General features: G+C 41.7%; 1 protein-coding gene across 1 annotated transcript in view; it reads right to left on the bottom strand.

Moving 5' to 3' along the window:
• Positions 1-19,603, bottom strand: part of CD34 (CD34 molecule) — a 43,633-nt gene that overhangs the window by 7,591 nt on the left and 16,439 nt on the right. The window contains exons 2-5 of the mRNA XM_079979783.1: positions 17,690-17,836; positions 16,225-16,469; positions 15,410-15,490; positions 789-924 (exon numbers count right to left, since the gene is read on the bottom strand). Coding sequence (XP_079835909.1) covers positions 789-924; positions 15,410-15,490; positions 16,225-16,469; positions 17,690-17,836 — 609 coding nt within the window. The remainder of the gene's footprint in view (positions 1-788; positions 925-15,409; positions 15,491-16,224; positions 16,470-17,689; positions 17,837-19,603) is intronic.

Genomic DNA, 19,603 nt, shown 5'->3' with positions numbered 1-19,603 from the left:
TGGAGGGTATGTATCCTGTTGCCAGTTTTGAAGTAAATTTCAACTGCCACTTTGGTTGGCTTTTGTACCTCCATCTTGTCATTTGTCTCAGACAGCAAAATGTCTTGGGCCAGACCTTGTGAGTGGAATGTACCCTACAGTACAGAATGTAGCCTACAGTACAGCCTACAGCTCTGCACTCTTTTGGCTCTGGCCTCACCCACCACTGTCATGTGCTCCCTTCAAGGTTGCCCATGATGAAATGTGGCCCTCGGGCTGAAAAAGGTTCCCCATTCCTGTATTATAGCAACTGCAGCAAGAACTGCTTTAAATCTCAGGAGTAAAAATGCCCACCATCTTTTTGGGTGTGGGTACAATTCATAACAAACTTTAAATAAATAACAACTGGAAGGGAAGAAACAACATAAAATTCACAGCCAGATGCCCATCACACACAGCTGTAGATTAGTAGTATAGTGTTTGTTTTATGTTTTTCAAGCATGAGATATTGGATGGGATATTCTTGGGACTGTGGAATTCCATACCTTGATTTGGACGATCTTACCTTTTAAGGAACAGATGATGCATTGAGAACGAACAGTGATTACTGATGAAAGCTAAGATACAATTTTGCTTTCCGTACCCCACCACCCTCCCAAGTGTGAAGTAATGAAAACAGACAGAAGAACTCATTGAAACATAAGTTATCTAACTACAACAAGCCGCTCACTCCCTGACATATATACACAATCTCGGTAAAACCATATCTTGCTCTATACATAAGTTTTACACCAATTTACTCAACTGACCTTTATTTGCTGCCTCAACCAGCAGTATGCAGTTGCGCTTCACTTCTGATTCTGACAGTTTGATATCACATTGAGATGGGTTTTCTTCACAAACTACATTTGTTAGGTCCATTCCTTTTTGTTTTTTGAACTGGTGCTGCAAAAAGCCAGAAAAGAAAAGTCAAACAAACAGATGTTAAACAAATGTTCTCTTCAGCATTAGTTTAAGGTAAAGGTAAAGGTACCCCTGCCCGTACGGGCCAGTCTTGACAGACTCTGGGGTTGTGCGCCCATCTCACTTAAGAGGCCAGGGGCCAGCGCTGTCCGGAGACACTTCCGGGTCACGTGGCCAGCGTGACATCGCTGCTCTGGCCAGAGCCAGAGCCAGAGCCAGAGCCACACACGGAAACGCCGTTTACCTTCCCGCTGGTAAGCGGTCCCTATTTATCTACTTGCACCCGGAGGTGCTTTCGAACTGCTAGGTTGGCAGGCGCTGGGACCGAGCAGCGGGAGCGCACCCCGCCGCAGGGATTCGAACCGCCGACCTTTCGATCGGCAAGCCCTAGGCGCTGAGGCTTTAACCCACAGCGCCACCTGCGTCCTCAGCATTAGTTTATACTATACCAATATCAATTAGCCAAGTAGGCTGCCACTGGCTTCTGTAGAACTCAAAAGCTTTCCAAAGAAACAGAATACAATGTCAGTGGCAGTTGCTTGTGGACCTCATGAGCAAAGGACTCCATGGGGTGGGTGAACCAGTCCCACAAAGGTCAAGTTCCTTGCTATAACCCACATAGATACAGATTCCCTCGTCTAGTTACTGTATTTTTTGCACCATAACACTCACTTTTTTCCTCCTAGAAAGTAAGGGGAAATGTCTGTGCGTGTTATGGAGCGAATGCCTACGGATGGCGGGGGGATCTGTTGCAGTCGTGAGCAGAGGATCCATGGTTCCCCTTCCTTCCCTCCTCCGTGGCTCGCTTTGAAACAGCAAAGCGGAAGAAGAACCGCTGAGTGGGGGGGGGGGAGAGGGACAGAGAGCCTGCTTGCTTTAAAGGAGCAAAGCGGGAGAGGAGAGGAGCCTTCTCCTCTTATACCCCTCTTCTGCATTATTAACAGCATCCTTCTCCACCCACCCCACGCGTGTTCCTTGTCCCTTGAGTGCTTTTCCTTCCCTCCCCACTTAAAACGTGGTTACAAAGCACGGATCCACATGGATCCTCAGGATTTTTGCATTGGGCTACCCGAAACTCACCGTCAGATCACATGTCTGTGGCCACAGCATGAACCACAAAAATCATATATCCACTGTTTCATTTAGAATATTTTTTTTCTTGTTTTCCTCCTCTAAAAACTATGTGCGTGTTATGGTCGGGTGCGTGTTATAGAGCGAAAAATATGGGTAATTGGTATAATTTGCCCAAAGTGGCCATTGGAATGTTATATGATGGTGCATTAGTACTGGGGTGTGGATATTTCATCATGACATTATTAATGGAGAACAGAGCTACAGGGCTTAGGAAAACTAAGCTCTGGACTAAGCTTTGCTTTAGCTGTGCCAATGAAAGCCGTACTTTGCCCTGTGATAGCTACACTGGATGAACAGAATCAGGAGCACAGTTGTTAAACAATAAAAGATAAACTAACAAAAAGAGGAAACATGAACCAAAATATTTGTCAACAATTTCACATCTGTACGCATTGATAGCAAATAAATAATAATAATTTTCCATAAAAGCAATTTTAAAGTTGATGACTTTTATAATCAATATATGCCATTATAATCAAAAACATTTTAATGTTACATAGTGACCAAGTGGATCCTACTTAGGATTATTTTCTGTAAGGTTTTAAAGGGAAAGAAGCCAAGGCAGCTCTTATTGTTTTGAAACCATAAGCGCTAACTCCTTTTTCATTGTCACCAGGCAGGAGAAGAGGGAAATAACAAAGAAACACTTGGCCTTCCTGTTTTGGAAATGCCGTGTTTCAGATGGCTCTTTCACTACGGGTTTCACAATGGATAAAATCTTCCCACACAGAGATTGAAATAAGGTGATCCCTCTTCCAAACAATTGTGGCGCTTGAGAGGGAGGAGACTGAGGAGAAAGTTAGTGCCTTGCAGCTTTTTCCTCCTTTTGGTCAATCTGTGCGTCAAACAGGATGGAGCTTCTGGAATTCAGTATATACATGTCATGTGGGTCATGGGTCAGGGCCAGACTCTGGTGAAACAGAGCTAAAAATAAATATTCTGAAGTCACACGAAGTTCTAGAATAGGCAGGTTTGGTGCATCAGAAGCCTGAGAGTGGGTGTTAAGTATTTCAGTCAAGTGTTACGTTTTCTGTTTTCTGTAAATTCAGCCAAGGTAAGCAGTAACAAGCTATCAGTGGTCAGAAATCTAGGGTCCCAACCATGGATCCATTTATGAAACTCTGCAATTCTCAGATGATAGCTCCATGTGTAGGCAGAAAGTTAGAAATGAGTCAGTAAATGTTCCACCAGAAGCTTTTACTTAATTTATATATGGCTAGAGTACATTAAAGGGAAAGGGTCCAGTCGTGGCCGACTCTGGGGTTGCGGCGCTCATCTTGCTTTACTGGCTGAGGGAGCTGGCGTACAGCTTCCGGGTCATGTGGCCAGCATGACTAAGCCGCTTCTGGCGAAGCAGAGCAGCGCACAGATACGCCGTTTATCTTTCCACCGGAGTGGTACCTATTTATCTACTTACACTTTGATGTGCTTTCGAGCTGCTAGGTTGGCAGGAGCAGGGACCGAGCAATAGGAGCTCACCCCGTCGCGGGGATTCGAGCCGCCAGCCTTCTGATCAGCAAGTCCTAGACTCCCGTGTGTGTGTGTGTGTGTGTGTGTGTGTGTGTGTATAAATAATGGTATACAGGCAGCAACCATTTTTTGTGTCTGTGTGTGTGTGGGGGGGTCCCTTTTCTGACCCTCATGAGCATTGGCAGAATTTGCATAAGCATGCCCCGTTCCGCCCTGTTTTCAGGCAACTTTGGGATGGCAGAGATGAGCATGTGCGTGATTGCTTGTCAATCAGATGCACGTAAAATAGTCAGTGCCTGTAATATGTTTGTGTTTCTCTAACTGCTGTAAGTCACTTGAAGACAAGTCATTTGGTACCAAGCAGCTAACAGGTCTAATAAATAACAGTAGTAATAATAATGAGAGAATGTTGAAAATTCTTTGCGTATGTTTTCTAAGTGATCTTTATGGTTGTATCAAATGGTAGTCCTACTCAAAGCAGAGTTACTCGTATTGTTACAAAGGTTACGCGCCACCCTCAACCTTTGTTGAGAGGTACAGTGGTACCTCAGGTTACAAATGCTTTGGGTTATAAACGCTTCAGGTTACAGACTCTGCTAACCTGGAAGTAGTACCTCGGGTTAAGAACTTTACTTCAGGATGAGAACATAAATCGTGCGGTGGCACGGTGGTAGCGGGAGGCCCCATTAGCTAACGTGGTACCTCAGGTTAAGAACAGTTTCAGGTTAAGAACGGACCTCTGGAACGAATTAAGTTCTTAACCAGAGGTAGCACTGTAGTAAGATTCCAGGGACTCCAGGGTTGTGTTCCCACTGGGAATTAAGATGTGGATGAGACTGTCGGGTCTTTAAGAAATATGGTTTATTAACACGCAGGTGGCGCTGTGGGTTAAAGCCTCAGCGCCTAGGACTTGCCGATCGAAAGGTCGGCGGTTCGAATCCCTGCGGCGGGGTGCGCTTCCGCTGCTCGGTCCCAGCGCCTGCCAACCTAGCAGTTCGAAAGCACCTCCGGGTGCAAGTAGATAAATAGGGACCGCTTACCAGCGGGAAGGTAAACGGCGTTTCCGTGTGCGGCTCTGGCTCTGGCTCTGGCTCTGGCCAGAGCAGTGATGTCACGCTGGCCACGTGACCCGGAAGTGTCTCCGGACAGCGCTGGCCCCTGGCCTTTTAAGTGAGATGGGCGCACAACCCCAGAGTCTGTCAAGACTGGCCCGTACGGGCAGGGGTACCTTTACCTTTACCTTTACCTAACACATAATCACAACTTGTGTAGAGAGTACAGAGTTTACAGCATTCGCATCTCAGGAGCAGCTGGTCTTTCACAGGAGCTCAGCATTGCATTCAGAGGCTTTCTGAGTGTCACACCTCAGCCTCCCACATGGAGTTCTCACTGCTTCCTGCTTCTCCTTCCCAGAAGTCCCATGCCAAGTAACTCTTCCCCTTCTCTCTGCTCCCCCCCTCTGCTATTCCAAGCCTTTGAAGGGTCACAATTTTCCTGCAACCTATGTCATTGCTCAGTGTAAACTTGGCAACCTCCATTGGCAGAGAGCCAAGGATTTCTCTATGATGGGCCATCAGCACCTTTTGCCATCTATCCCAGGTGATGCCTTGGCATGGAAATGGAGTTCCGCCTGTTATTTTTTCACTGGATGGGCATCTTCCCTTCAATACAGTGGAATCTTGGGTTGTGGACGTAATCCGTGACAGAGGCACGTCCACAACCCACAGCATTCGCATCCTGAAGCGCCGTGTGTGCGCAGGCGCCAGTGCGATTTGGCGCTTCTGCACATGTGCGAAGGGCGAAACCCAGAAGTAACCCATTCCAGTACTTCGAGGTTTCCCGCGGTCCACAACCCGAAAACACATAACCTGAAGCGGCCGTAACATGAGGTATGACTGTACTCAAAAAATCAGTTAAATCCTACCCCTTTCTTACTTTCTAACATTCACAAACTCTAGCAGTTATGGGTGCCCTTGCACCCTCAAACTCTGTAGCCCCAGATCTGTAACAATTTTAATGAGCATTGCTAGTTTAGGTTGATTAATTTCAATAGGTCTACTCCAAGTAAGACTTGGCTGGATACAACCCTTTGTTGTTGTTGGTATGCCCATATTGCAGGTGGGGAGCTGAAGTTGAGTAAGATTGGCTTGCCGGAGGCCACTGAATGAACTAGTGATAGATGCAAAATTTTAATTCAAGACTTCCTGGCTCAGCTGGCTCAGTCTTTTACCCATTATGATATAATAGCCTTTGTGGTTTTCATTATTCTCCTGTCATTTTTTATATATGTAACTTTATTCCCATCATGCCTTCACAGCATGGTTTGGGGCAAATGACTCCTAAGAGAACAACAAACTTAATGCTCCCAAGTGTACATCAGGGAAAACATCTGTTTTTGAAGGGATTATGTCATTTGGCAAATGCTCTTTGCCCATTTTTCCGGTTATGTTCAAGATCCAGATTTCAATCTCCAACCAAAACATGAGATTGTTAATATTTGCCTATTCTAGAGAGAACTGGAATCCACAACAAAAGATTACAGCATTTTCTTGAGATAAGGTTGGATTCATGGGAAATTTTTATTAGAACTTGGCCTATCAAATTAATTCGAGTTGCACACTCTTGCCGCTGGCTGTTTTATTCTGTTCTATCAACGGTTTACACTGAGCTGAATAGAATTGGTAGCAGCTGCAATCACAATGCCTAGTGGTATTTTCTGTTGATGCATGGTTCAAACACTATCACTCACATGAATAATATTGCTTTGTTTGCACAAGTAATGTAGTTTTTTTGTGTCAAGACCATCTGACTTGGAGTTATCTGTATCACACAAACTTTACCCAAGAGAACCTCGACACATTCCCAACTGGCAGCCAGACAGTCAACTGATTCCTCCCTCAAACAACAGAAATGATACAGCTGAAATAAACAACCTGCCTGGCCTGATAAATCACACTTTATCAGGCTGTGATCATTACAAATTTGATCTTGAATTTTCAGTCCTATGAAGGTTTAAAGTGCCTGGTCCTCTATAGGATGTCATAATCCCCAGGGGTGCACAAGATTTTCTGGGCTCAGTATGCTGTTTTCCATCTCACAAGAGATCACACATTGTTTTGTATGATTTGTTTCTTCTGCATATTTATGCAAATTTGTATTCTCTTTTGCAGGTGAGGGTGGCGGGTCCTCCAAATAATTTGGAGGCCACATACAAGTAATAAGATATCTGACCAACTGATCCAATCTGATCGACATTTAAATCTTTTCCACAACTGTATCTCCATTTTAGAATATAAGCTTAGCTTGTTGAATGTCTGCCTGCAAATCCACTTGTTGCTGTTATAGCCCCCCACCCTCAACTGCATTTCCTTTTAGAAGGGGGAAGACAGGGTGGGGGGGGGACGACTTCATTTCTTGAGTACAAGTCCTTGCATGGGGCTTTCTCTGACAGGGCTTGTTAGGTGAATCCTGCCCCCTCAGGGTAGCAATCACTCCTCTACCAGGGAATGTGAACAGCAGCTTGAAAATGAATCAGAAAGCTCCTTCAGAATGACCCAAGCAGCCATTCTTCTGTATGAATTTCAAGAAAAACTAGAGCCACGCACACACTCACCTCAAGGAAAAACTCAAAATGACTTCAAAATGAACTAGGAAGTTCCTTCTCCATTGTCTGGAGAAGATGTTTCCTGATTCATTCCATCTGCCCTGAGGCACTCAGCTCTGAATTGTTCTATAGCATGTGCCGATCAATCATAGCTATCGCTTAACTCATTGGCTAAAAAAATCCCCCAAACTGGGAGCAGGCTTGTTTCTCAGAAAGCAGTTGGAGAGAATGGCATGTTTGGCTTTGTAACTGTCATGCTACAAGACTATAGACCCCCAAACTCAGCCCTCCAGATGTTTTGGGACTACAACTCCCACCACCCCTAGCTAACAGAACCAGTGGTCGGGGATGATGGGAATTGTAGTCCCAAAACATCTGGAGGGCCGAGTTTGGGGATGCCTGCTATAGACTTTGCTTAAAATTGAAAGGTCAAAGTCTAGCTTGGGCATGGGCCCAGTACAGCAAAATACTCCCCCCCCCCCAACAACATGGTGGTCCTGATCTTTCTCTGGGATCAGACTCCTGGTGGATATTCGTTTATAGGACTAGAACTCAGGGTCACCCCAATGGTGCTGACTGGAAAAGGTTCGCCCAACATATAATTTAGTAGTCATCACCCACATTTAACCCCAACTTACAACTTGAGACCCATTTCTCTCTCTCTCTCTCTCTCTCTCTCTCTCTCTCTCTCTCTCTCGTCACTACATATCTCCATCTTCCCTCTCCACCATGATCTGTCTTCATGCCTCCAGCTTTCTGCTTTACACTCTCTTTCCAACTTCTCCTTAAAATGTAGTTGTGACAAGAGCAAGAGGAGCAAAAATACAAATTATTAGAATCATTGCTGCCACTGTCGTTTTTAACTTGATGTTTTCTTTTGTTTTGTATTTGCAAATTTCATTAAAGAAAACAAATGTAGTTGTGACCTACCTAAATTTTGGTGAAACTGCAAATTATGTAATTAACTTGTGCAACTCAATATCACAAGGCATAGCGATGGCCACTAGTTCAAGCCTGGTCTATATGCAGCTGAATTAAGTGACAGAGTAGCATTTTTCTACTTTGAGTTACAGGGGATTGGTGTATGTGTGTGTCATTTTTTAATGCTTCACCATGTTACAAAGGAACAAAACAGCAAACAAACAAGCAAACAAACATCTTCTTTAAACAAACACTCCAGCACATCAGGAAAAAAGACTCTAGCCCAGCTGTCTCCCACTTGCTAGATTTCTAATTGAAATGATCTTTTTAGATAAGCAGGTTCCAAGCCCAAGTATCAGACCAGTTAAAATATATATGCAGCAAACTTCACTATCACTACAAATGGCTTTTTTTTGGGGGGGGGGACATTATTTGTCACAGAATACTTTATGCCTGGGAAAATGGAAGTTAAAATAAAACCTAGTCAAACTGTTCCCATAAACATTAGTTTGATAGGTTTGAGGAAAAACACTCCTCTGTAGTGTTTTTCCTTTGCTGTGGAAAGAACTCTTGAAAGAATGTCAGAGTTTCCTCTGTACAGAACAGAGATATAAAGCAGTTTACTGGGAAAGGGCAACAGGAAAACAGAGAAGTACCTCAGTCTATTCTATCTACGCACAACTCAGATGCAGTTATCAGTTTTCTCAGAAATAGCAGCTCAGACTAGCGATGGGCAAATCTGTCACTTTTGGTTTATCTGAATTCCCATTTTTCCATACTTAAGGTCAGTTCTCCACATTACAACATCACTTTGTGAAAAATATTTTTAGAAGTCCTCATGAATCCGTTAGAATTTTAGGACAATTTTTCCCTTACATGCACATTTTTGTATGCAGCTTTGCCTAATATGCACAGTTTTGTGAAACAGTTTCCCATAATAAAATGTATTTGCTTATGCTATTTCCACTAATGCATGCATTTTACCCTAGTAAATGCATTTTTGCACACATGACTTGGTTGGAAAATTTCATTACAAAATTCAGAAGAGTGGGAATTTCAAAGAATGGCTGAGAGCAATGTCAATTTTTATGAATACATTAAATCTGGAACTTTTCCTAATGACATTGATTCTGCATAATATTTATTGTTATTGATTAAAATCATTGTTATGCCACAATAACCAGAGATGGCAAGAGCCTGTATTGACTATCGGGGATAACCTAGGGATGTGGGGGTATGTTTCCAGTTGCTGACAAAATCAACTAGCAGTTGGTGCCTGCCTAATCTCAGGTGCCACCACAGTGAAAGTCCACTCTGAAGTGGACATATGCAGGCCATAGTATAGTTAACAAGGCCTACTCTAGTCTTCACAGTAGCTTCAGAAGTTTGTATTCATGTTTGTGTTGAGTACTTGTTAGGAGCACCCCTAACAGGGCATCCCTCAGGTCAGAGAGCTGTTGCTATTGCATGAATGGTATAGTTTCATATGCCTGTCTCTGACTTTTGAATACAAAGTTTACTCTTAAACTTTTCCATTTCCAGCTGGATAATCCAATAACGTTAGGTGGATGTTAATGTTAAAGTTACAAGAAAGGAAATTCCAACTAAACATCAGGAAGAACTTTCTGGTAGTAAGAGCTGTTTGACAGTGGAACAGACTCCCACAAGAGACAGTGTATTCTCCCTCCTTGGAGGTTTCTAAGCAGAGGTTCTATGGCCATTCCCTGGTCCTGAATGGGGTAACTGTGCCCCTGAAGGACCAGGTGCGCAGCCTGGGAGTCATTTTGGACTCACAGCTGTCCATGGAGGCACAGGTCAAATCTGTATCCAGGGCAGCTGTTTACCAGCTCCATCTGGTACGTAGGCTGAGACCCTATCTGCCTGCAGACTGTCTCGCCAGAGTGGTGCATGCTCTGGTTATCTCCCTCTTGGACTACTGCAATGCGCTCTACGTGGGGCTACCTTTGAAGGTGACCCGGAAACTACAACTAATCCAGAACGCGGCAGCTAGACTGGTGACTGGGAGCGGCCGCCGAGACCATATAACACCAGTCTTGAAAGACCTACATTGGCTCCCAGTGCGTTTCCGAGCACAATTCAAAGTGTTGGTGCTGACCTTTAAAGCCCTAAACGGCCTCGGTCCAGTATATCTGAAGGAGCGTCTCCTCCCCCATCATTCTGCCCGGACACTGAGGTCCAGCTCTGAGGGCCTTCTGGCGGTTCCCTCACTGCGAGAGGCCAAGTTACAGGGAACCAGGCAGAGGGCCTTCTCGGTAGTGGCGCCCGCCCTGTGGAACGCCCTCCCATCAGATGTCAAAGCGATAAACAACTACCTGACATTCAGAAGACATCTGAAGGCAGCCCTGTTCAGGGAAGTTTTTAATATGTGACATTTTAGTGTACTTTTCATCTTTGTTGGAAGCCGCCCAGAGTGGCTGGGGAAACCCAGTCAGATGGGTGGGGTACAAATAATATATTATTATTATTATTATTATTATTATTATTATTTATTATTATCAGTCATGTATAATCGAGTTAGATTCCTGTATTGCAGGGGGTTGGACTAGATGACCCTTGGGATTCATTCCAACTCTACAATTCTATGATTTGTTGATTCCCATCTGCACCTTGTTAATTGTGCAAATTATAAAGCTCCTCGTTGACATGTATTCCATTATTAATTATCAATTAACCATCACTTTGATCATTATATGAACTCTGTGTTCTGAAACATTAGCCTGAGCACATTCAGACCTATTAATTATGTTATTAAAAGCACTTAGAAGCCATAACCGGTATCTGTATCACTAGTGATTTAAAGGTTAAGGGAATGTGCACAACCATATAAAAAGATGAGATAAATCATTTGGGGCAGAATTGGAATCTTTACTCAAAGTGCAACTTCAATACAAAGAATCAAAGCTTAGCAGCCAGATCTAATGGCAGTGCCATTAATTTCAATATATAAATTATGGCAGTATTACAGCGCTGCAATGCTGCCTGACTGGCTGAAAAGGTAACACAGATATTTAGGATAAAGTTTTACATGATGATAATCAGCCCTGAAAATTTACACACCAATGAACACCAAAGCGGTACAGCAAACAGATAAATAGAATTAGAGTATAGCTAGCCTGAATTTTGTGATCATGAAACAAAATGTACCGTGTTACATCTACACATATGCATGCTATTCGTTTTCCTGCTGATATTTCATCCACTAGGTGGCTCCAGTATTAAACTGTAAAGTCCCTGAGGAGTTTGTTTCAACAGATGTTCAGCATAGTTCTCCTTGATATGCTTCCAGTATATGTAAACAGGCATAAATTCAAGTTTGTGTGTGTGTGCTTTACAGGACAGAAGCCAATAACACAGTAAGATTAAGAATCCCATCCCAATGCCACTTTCCATTGCTACGGAGCAGCAGGAGTTTATTCCACAGCAGCTGGTTCCTCTAAAGAAGGGTGGATAAGCTGTGGCCCTACAGATGTTGTTAAAACTCCAAAGCAATTATTTTACTTTGACTGCAACACCAATCTCTAGTTTTGGGGGCCCTGGGATAAGGTGCCCTCACTGATCCGCCCTCTTTGAGGACACCCACCTTGTCCTAGCCAGTCACTTTTCATTTTCTTGCCCTTTTATTCTGGATCCAGTCAGCATAACTATTTAGAGAAGGACTATGAGTGATCGCCAAAGAAGAAGAAGCAGAAGCAGAGAAGGACTGAAAGGCAAGGGGAGGGTGCTGTTCGATCTCTTCATTCATTACTGCAAGCACACTCAGAGAGTGAAAGTGGTGTCAGGCTTCAAGCGGACACCGAGGAACCTCTGCATTAGCTCTGTCCTCCTTGATCTTAGAAGCCATCTGAGCCTCCTTGCCCACTAAAATATGCTGGGAAGCCCTTGCTTAGATTTCCCTTAATCTTGAAGGGTCAGAATGCTTGGGAATATAGAAGACCCCTTTTTGTTGTGTTCACCATACTCTGGGATAATTTATCTAGTAAGACTCACCAGCACCTTAACAAATATAAATGAAATTGTTCCTTTTAAGACTCGATTAAGGCTGCATTCCTAACATACTGCTTTGGAATGGGGAATAAATCCCACTTAACTCAGTGGAATTTAGTTCTGAATACACATGGATAAGAATTAGATGTAGGGCTATTTATTTCGGAAGAAGATGTTGAAATTATTATTATTATTATTATTATTATTATTATTATTATTATTTAAATGACCCCCCCAATTTATTATTTGTTAGCTCACTTGAGTATAGAATGTGGGGCATAAATTTTAATTAAGATGACATCGTACTAACTTTAGAAGACCCAAAAAAGAGTGTAAAAGAAGCTTTACTAAAGATTGACGAATTTGGAGCCGTGGCAGGACTTAAGATAAATAAAAATAAAACCAAAATGTTGGTTAAAAATTTAACAAAGGAAGAAATAATAGATTTAGAGAGAAGGACGGAAATTGCAGTAGTTAAGAAAGTGAAGTATCTTGGGATATGGGTCACAGCTAAGAACATAAATTTATATAAGGATAACTATGATGTCACCTGGAGGAGTATAAAGAAAGACATGGAATTTTGGGGGAGGATGAAACTCTCCTTTTTGGGGAGGATAGCTGTTGTCAAAATGAATATTCTGCCTAGAATGCTATTTCTATTCCAGACCATCCCCATACTTAAAGACCTAAAACAATGTAAAGAGTGGCAGAGAGTCTTGGCAAAGTATATCTGGCAGGGGAAAAGGCCACGGATAAAAATGAAAATTTTGATAGATAAAAAAGAAAGAGGGGGCTTTTCTCTCCCGGATCTAAGTCTATACTACGAAGCGGCCTGTATACTTTGGTTAAAAGATTGGATAAAACTGGAGAATAGAGATCTACTGGATTTAGAAGGCTTTAATAATTGGTACGGATGGCATTCGTACCTTTGGTATGGGAAAGTGAAGGTCCACAAGAGCTTTCTAAATCATATTTTTAGAGGACCTTTATACTAATCATGGGAAAGGAATAAAAATCTCCTTGAAAGAAAGACCCCATGGTGGATCTCACCAATTGAGGCTTTAACGGTGAAGAAAACAAACATGGAGGAAAAAAACGCCACCTATGAGGAAATGTTAAGAAAAACAGACCAAGGGCCAAGACTTAGACCTTATGAAGAGATAAAAAATCTATTCACTGGGTGGTTGCAATACCACCAGGTGAATGACTTGCTAAAAGAGGACAAGAAGAAGTTGGGTTTTGATGACAAAAAATCAAAATTCAATGTAGAAGTAATAGAAGGTAAAAACAAAACCCTATCTAGAATCTATGACATACTTTTAGAGTGGTATACAAAGGACGAGGAGGTGAAGGAGGCAATGATTAAATGGGCAATTGACTTTGGTTATAATATCGATTTTGAAAGGTGGCTGGAAGTGTGGAATTGTAATATAAAGTTTACAGCATGTATGTCTCTGAGAGAAAATGTTTGGAAGATGCTATATAGGTGGTACCACACCCCTGTGAAGTTGGCCAAAATGTATAGACTAAAAGATAAGAAATGCTGGAAATGTGGGGAGGTGGAGGGTGACCTATATCATCTATGGTGGACATGCAAAAAGGTGAAAGGCTTTTGGGAATCGGTTTACAATGAGCTTAAAAGAATATTTAAATACACTTTTCCCAAAAGACCCGAAGCCTTTTTGCTGGGAATGACGGGTAAAGATATTAAGAAAGAAGATAGAACGATATTCCTCTATGCCACCACAGCAGCGAGAATTTTATTGGCACAATATTGGAAAGTGGAAACTATCCCCAATATAAATGATTGGCAAATTAAAATGATAAATTATGCTGAGCTTGATAAATTAACAGGTAAATTAAGAGACCACGATGAACAGAAATCTCTGAATAATTGGAGTAAATACTGGAACTATATTGGAATAAATGCTTAATGTGATTGGCGGGGTCAGAACAATACTACCAGCGTGTGAATTTAGGCCTATAGATTAAAAATCAAATACGTAATGGAAGCAGATATTTGATACTTACCAAAAGGATGGAAGGAAGTCCAGGAGGTGGTTTTTGCGTGTGTTTTTTTTTTTTTTTTTAAATCGTTTACTGTTTTGTGAAACAGCCAGATTAATCTATCTTTGTATAGTTAGAGAGAGGAAAAAGTTGGCTTGTATATCCTGACGCTTTTTTTTGTGTTTTTTTTTTTTGGTTATAATTTTTTCTTTTGTATCTGTTTGTATGTTGGTTATGTGTATAACCTCAATAAAAATGTATTTGGGAAAAAAAAAAGAATAACGTTCACCTGTCTGTTTTTCTGCAATTGCTTTTCTGCACTCCTTAATCCTTCTCCAAAACATTCTTTGATTTATTTCTCCTTCTCTGGACATATGAATGAAACTTCCACCCTAAGCAGGCTTAGTTGGAGGACATCTCATTTAACATGGTGGTACTTAGTACTGAGTAAATATGCATAGGATTTCACAAGACTGCAATTCTTTGCATTCTTTGCATAGTGGCACGTATTTCAAAGTAAACATATATAGGATTATGTTGTAAACCAGCCCCTTCTCTGCACATCCCAGCCTCCACCTTGCACCATACAGCAGTCCCAACTGAGATATATTTTTTTTGGCAGAAAGTATCCTCTGTCCGACCAAAAGAAAACACTGGCAACAACTTCTATTTTAATTATATTTTTATATGTGTTGGAAGCCACCCAGAGTATATAAAAATAATAAAATAATAAATAAAATAAATAATAATAATAAAATTATTATTATTATTATTATTATTATTATTATTGCTAAGTAACAGGGGAACACATTTCTCCCACTGTCAAACCCTCATGTTTAAGAGCAGCACCAACGGTAAAGTAAAATTTAATAAGTAAGTACTTAAAAAAAGAGAGGCTAAATACAGTGGCCTGGGAGATAGAAGATGGATTAAGCCAGGTGAATTAAAGGCAAGAAGATGACATTGGATTGTCTTAAAACGCACACACAAAAAACCCTTTAACTGGATTTTATCTGTTTATATTGTATCCTGTTAAGTCACAGTTAAGTCGTTTATATTGTATTCTGTTAAGTCACAGATGTAAAGTTAAGTTGCTTTTTCATAAAGTGACTAACAAATAATAAGAATGGTAGTAGTAGTAGTGATGGTAAGAGAAGGAACTCAGATCACCCATGAAAAACTAAACTGCACAAATATTCATTCAAAACATAAAACAATGGAGGATGGGCACCACTTTTTCCTTTTTCCAAGTTGGAACAGGCATCAGGCTCTTCCCAAAAGCCGTTTTCCACCCTGCCAATTCTTTATGGTCTGGTTGTTACTTACACAAGAGTATTCCTCATTGATTTCCAAGCATATCACTTCAGTGGTCTTAACGTTCTTGATATTGAGGCAAGTGATGTTAACCTGACAAAAAGAAAGAGAAGAAGCACTGTCATTGTGGCAGGAGGAGTGGGTACATAATCATGCTCAGTGCAGGGGTAGAGAATCTTTTTTGCCCAGAGGGCCAGAGCCTTATCTCTCCTCCCCCCCCCCCATCTTGTGGGGCAACTTTGATAGCTTGGTGGGACAAGTTGATCTGCAGAATGGTGGGAGCACTCAGTGGGATTGGACTCTTTGCTCACCAGCTGATGAATGGACAGTTCAGTCCTGCTCTCTCCAGGGGTCTGCTTTGCTAGGGTGTTCCCCACAGGAAATGCACTGATGAAGCAGCACCCCACAGGATTGAATGCAGCTGCCCTACCCACTGGCAGGTGGGCATGGTTTTGGGGGAAAGGCCTTGTGGGCCAAATATGTACCTTCTGGTGGGCTAACATGACCTAAGTAGCTGGAAGCTGCCCATCCTTGGGTTTAGTATTAGGCAATGTTTGCATTCCACTAGAGGTGTTCCAGATGGACAAACCATCCCATCAACCCCCTCTTTTTGAAACTGTCATCCCAGTGGAACCATCCCCATTCCAATGGTTTTACTTGGAGTTGACAGAGAAACAGAATATAGAGTTGCAATTTGCAGACGCTTTCCAATCGGACTGAAACAATGAATTGGTTAGTTAGTGGGATTAGCTTTGAATATAGAAATCAGATTGTCCTACTATTTCATTGCACCCAAAGCAGCAATCTAAATCCTTCATGCTTCTTACCATCGCACTACGGTCACCAGCTTGAGTTGCAGTAGGTGTACCGGTATTTGAAAACGTATGTTTTGGCAGCTCTGTAGAAGTAGATGTCAGAAGTGGTGTTGAAGTTGTGTTTTGAGTTGTCTCATTTCTGGAACTGCCCTGTGTTGTAGATGCTTGCACTGTTGTATTTGAAGTGGGTTTTGCAGTGAGTGTTTCAGGGGTGGTGACATTTGTACCATTTGTTGCCTCAGTTGAAAATATTTGATCTACAAGGAAGAACACACAGACACACTTGGAATGCCTGAAAAGTTCTAAAACCAAACCATGTCTCTGGATTTACTGGAATCTTTCTTGATAAATGGCATCAGGATTGTGTCATGTCTCCAGAAGCACAGCAGATTTATGACATAAATATGGGAAATAGCGCAAGAGGAAAGCGTCAAAACACTTCCCATCCTAACCCCTGGGAGCACTTTGCCAATCCAACCCCACCCTGCTGCTTGAAACTAAAAGCAAAAACAATCCCCAAAACAAAACATGGGATATAATGCCATGGCTCTCCCTTTATTTTATCTAGTTTGGTCCTTTTGTCAACTTGGGTACAGTAGGTGGGGAGGGACCAATTCACCCAAGTGCCTGGCTGATCCTTAAGAATAATAATAATAATAATAATTTTATTATTTATATCCCGCCCATCTGGCTGGGTTTCCCCAGGCATATCCTTAAAAACAACAACACCCCAGTTAACTTAATTAGTGCTAAAACACTTCAAGAGTGATGCCCAATTACTGTCAATGAAATGTCACAACCCAAAGTGTTTACTGATTGTTCTGGATGAGACATACAGATTGGCCAAAATAAAGGTGGCTAGAAAAGCCATTTTTAGTAGTATTATAACAGTATAAAGTTGGCTCATTTATTTAAGCAGAAGTGCACTATTTTTTATTTTTAAAAATATATATAGCCAGGAAAGTGCTTTCGCACTAATTAATATATGGATTATAAAAACAAAACAAAAAACCACACAAGGACATAAAATTTAACACTCACTAAAAGATGCACTGAGTGTGCTGAGTGGCTGATTCATCAAGGCAAATGTGGAAAGTATGCCTCTTAGATGGAAGAACAGTGCTGAGAATCAGCCATACTCCTGCCACCATATGCTGCACCACACCTTTCCCTTCCTTTTCTTGGTAAACAGCCATGACCTGCAGTGTTGGGAAGCTGAGAGAGCCCCACCCGTGCTGCCCTACTTGGCCACTTTACTGTCCTGTCCCATCCCACCCCCACCCTCCAATACATCGGACTTTCTCTGGTCCGAGAAAATATGAGAGAAGCACTGGGAAAACACAGGAGGACAATAATTTGATGGTGCAATTGTGTGGACATCCCATAAGAAAGGGAATAAATGATGCAGGGAGATTCCATACTAAATGCCTAGTATAGAATCATCCTAAGTATCAAACCAATACCAGTGCCTTTTTACCTGTTGATTTAGTAGTTGAGATGGAGAAGTTCCCAGATGGCAATTCTGTTGTGTTGCTGCTTGTCAATGGCTGTGTTGTATTGCTGGGTATTACTGCAGGACTCTCTGAAGTTGGTGCAATAGTTGATATGGCTTCATTACCAGCAGCTTAATCATATGGAAAAGTAAGGAAAAGGATTTATAGCTCAACAGCACTGTAGGTCATTGAGTCTCTGGTGGGGCTCAGAATAGAAGTGCTGCAAAGAAGGCAGCCTTGTTCCTAGCTGCATGTTCATTATTTAAAGCACTGCAGGTGTGGAAGTGCCATCACAGTCCAGACACCACAGAAAGAGGTTTCTTGTCACCAAAATGGAGAGAGTTAGCATTGTTCCCAACAAAAATCAAAGTTTCCTGTGCTCCTTTTATAGTTTGGCACCACGTGAAACTGAAACAGACTATTGTTATTCTAATTTATTTTATATATAGAATCATAGAATTGTAGAGTTGGAAGGGACCACAAGGGCCATCGAGTCCAACTCTCTGCAATGAAGCAATATTTTGCCCAACATGGGGCACAAACCCACGACCCTGATATTAAGAATCTCGTGCTCTACAAACTGAGTCACCCTTATGTCCATGCACATCAAACTTTGCCAAGAACGGGATTGATAGGTTCCAACCCTAGGGACTTACAATCTAAAATAAACACAGGCAAACAACGGGGGTGGGGGTGGGGAGAATGGAGGCACAGGTAAAAACATACTATTGTTTAAATTACTCATACTGTGGCTTAGTTACAATAGGTTATTGACTGTTTCAAAGGCTCCCTGTAAAAAGTAGGTTTAAAAGCAGAGCTTGAAGGCAGAAAGACAGGTAGTCATTTGGTGGCATTCTGGAAGGCAGTTCCTTTTATAAAGACCAGGAAGAGAGAAAGGGCATAATCACTTCAGGGTGTGAGAGAACTCTAGATAGTTGAAAATGATGAAGCTGGGTGGGCAAAGGTTGCAGGAAGGGATGTGATGGAATATAAGATTAAATAGATAAGAGAGGCAAAGCTATGGGGGGTTATGAAGTTAAGGACAAGCAACTTGTGCAGTATCTGTAAGGAGACAGGAACCCAATGTAGAGATGGAAGGAGAAGTGTCCATGTCATACTGTCCAAGTGATGAGAGAGCTGAATAATTGCGCCAGCCAAGTGGATCAAGGGAAGATGAGAGACAAGAAGTAGTCAAGGCAGGCGAGAGATGACAAGGCCAGGACTTTGCCATAATCTGTCAACATCTTAGATAAAAAAGGGCTGCCTTGTTTTTCTTTTAGGCAATTTATTAATAGTGAAACTAATTACAAACACTACTAGCAGTGGCCATTCAAACTTGGCATGTTTGATGGAGACAAATCCTGTTTTCTTCCTTAAGTAAGCCTTTTTGAACTACCTTTTCTTTCAACATGAGGACAGGTTTGTCTCAGAGGCAGGGGCCCCCACATCTTGGAACACAGGCAGCAAGAAAATAAGTTTAAAATCTCCTTCCTTCTCCCTCCTTGTATTTTGCAAAAGCTGCATTTTTGTTCCTTTTAAAATGTCATCAATTCCATGTTCCAACTAGTGAATGGTGATTCTGATATATTTCAAGACTTCTTGTACTATACATTGCTTTTATAAATTCCTCAGTAATTATTTTATTATTATTTTTGTTCTATTCATTAAATTTCTATACTGCCCTTCATCCAAAGATATAAAAATACATACCATAACAACAAGCAAAAAGAATAACCCCACCACCCAAACACAGTTTAAAAGACTATAAGCAAAGGCCTTGGATATTTATTATTTCATTTAATATAGCAGTACAGTAGAGAAGAGAAAACAGTTAAATGCATTTTAGTTTGATTATGAGCAGTAGTTTTGAGGGGAATTTTAATTCTGTCCCCCCAAGC

This window comes from Podarcis cretensis (assembly GCF_951804945.1).
Source record: "Podarcis cretensis genome assembly, chromosome: 6".
NCBI lineage: Eukaryota > Metazoa > Chordata > Lepidosauria > Squamata > Lacertidae > Podarcis > Podarcis cretensis.
Note: the sequence above shows the minus strand (reverse complement) of the source record. Positions and strands in the feature narration are given on the sequence as shown.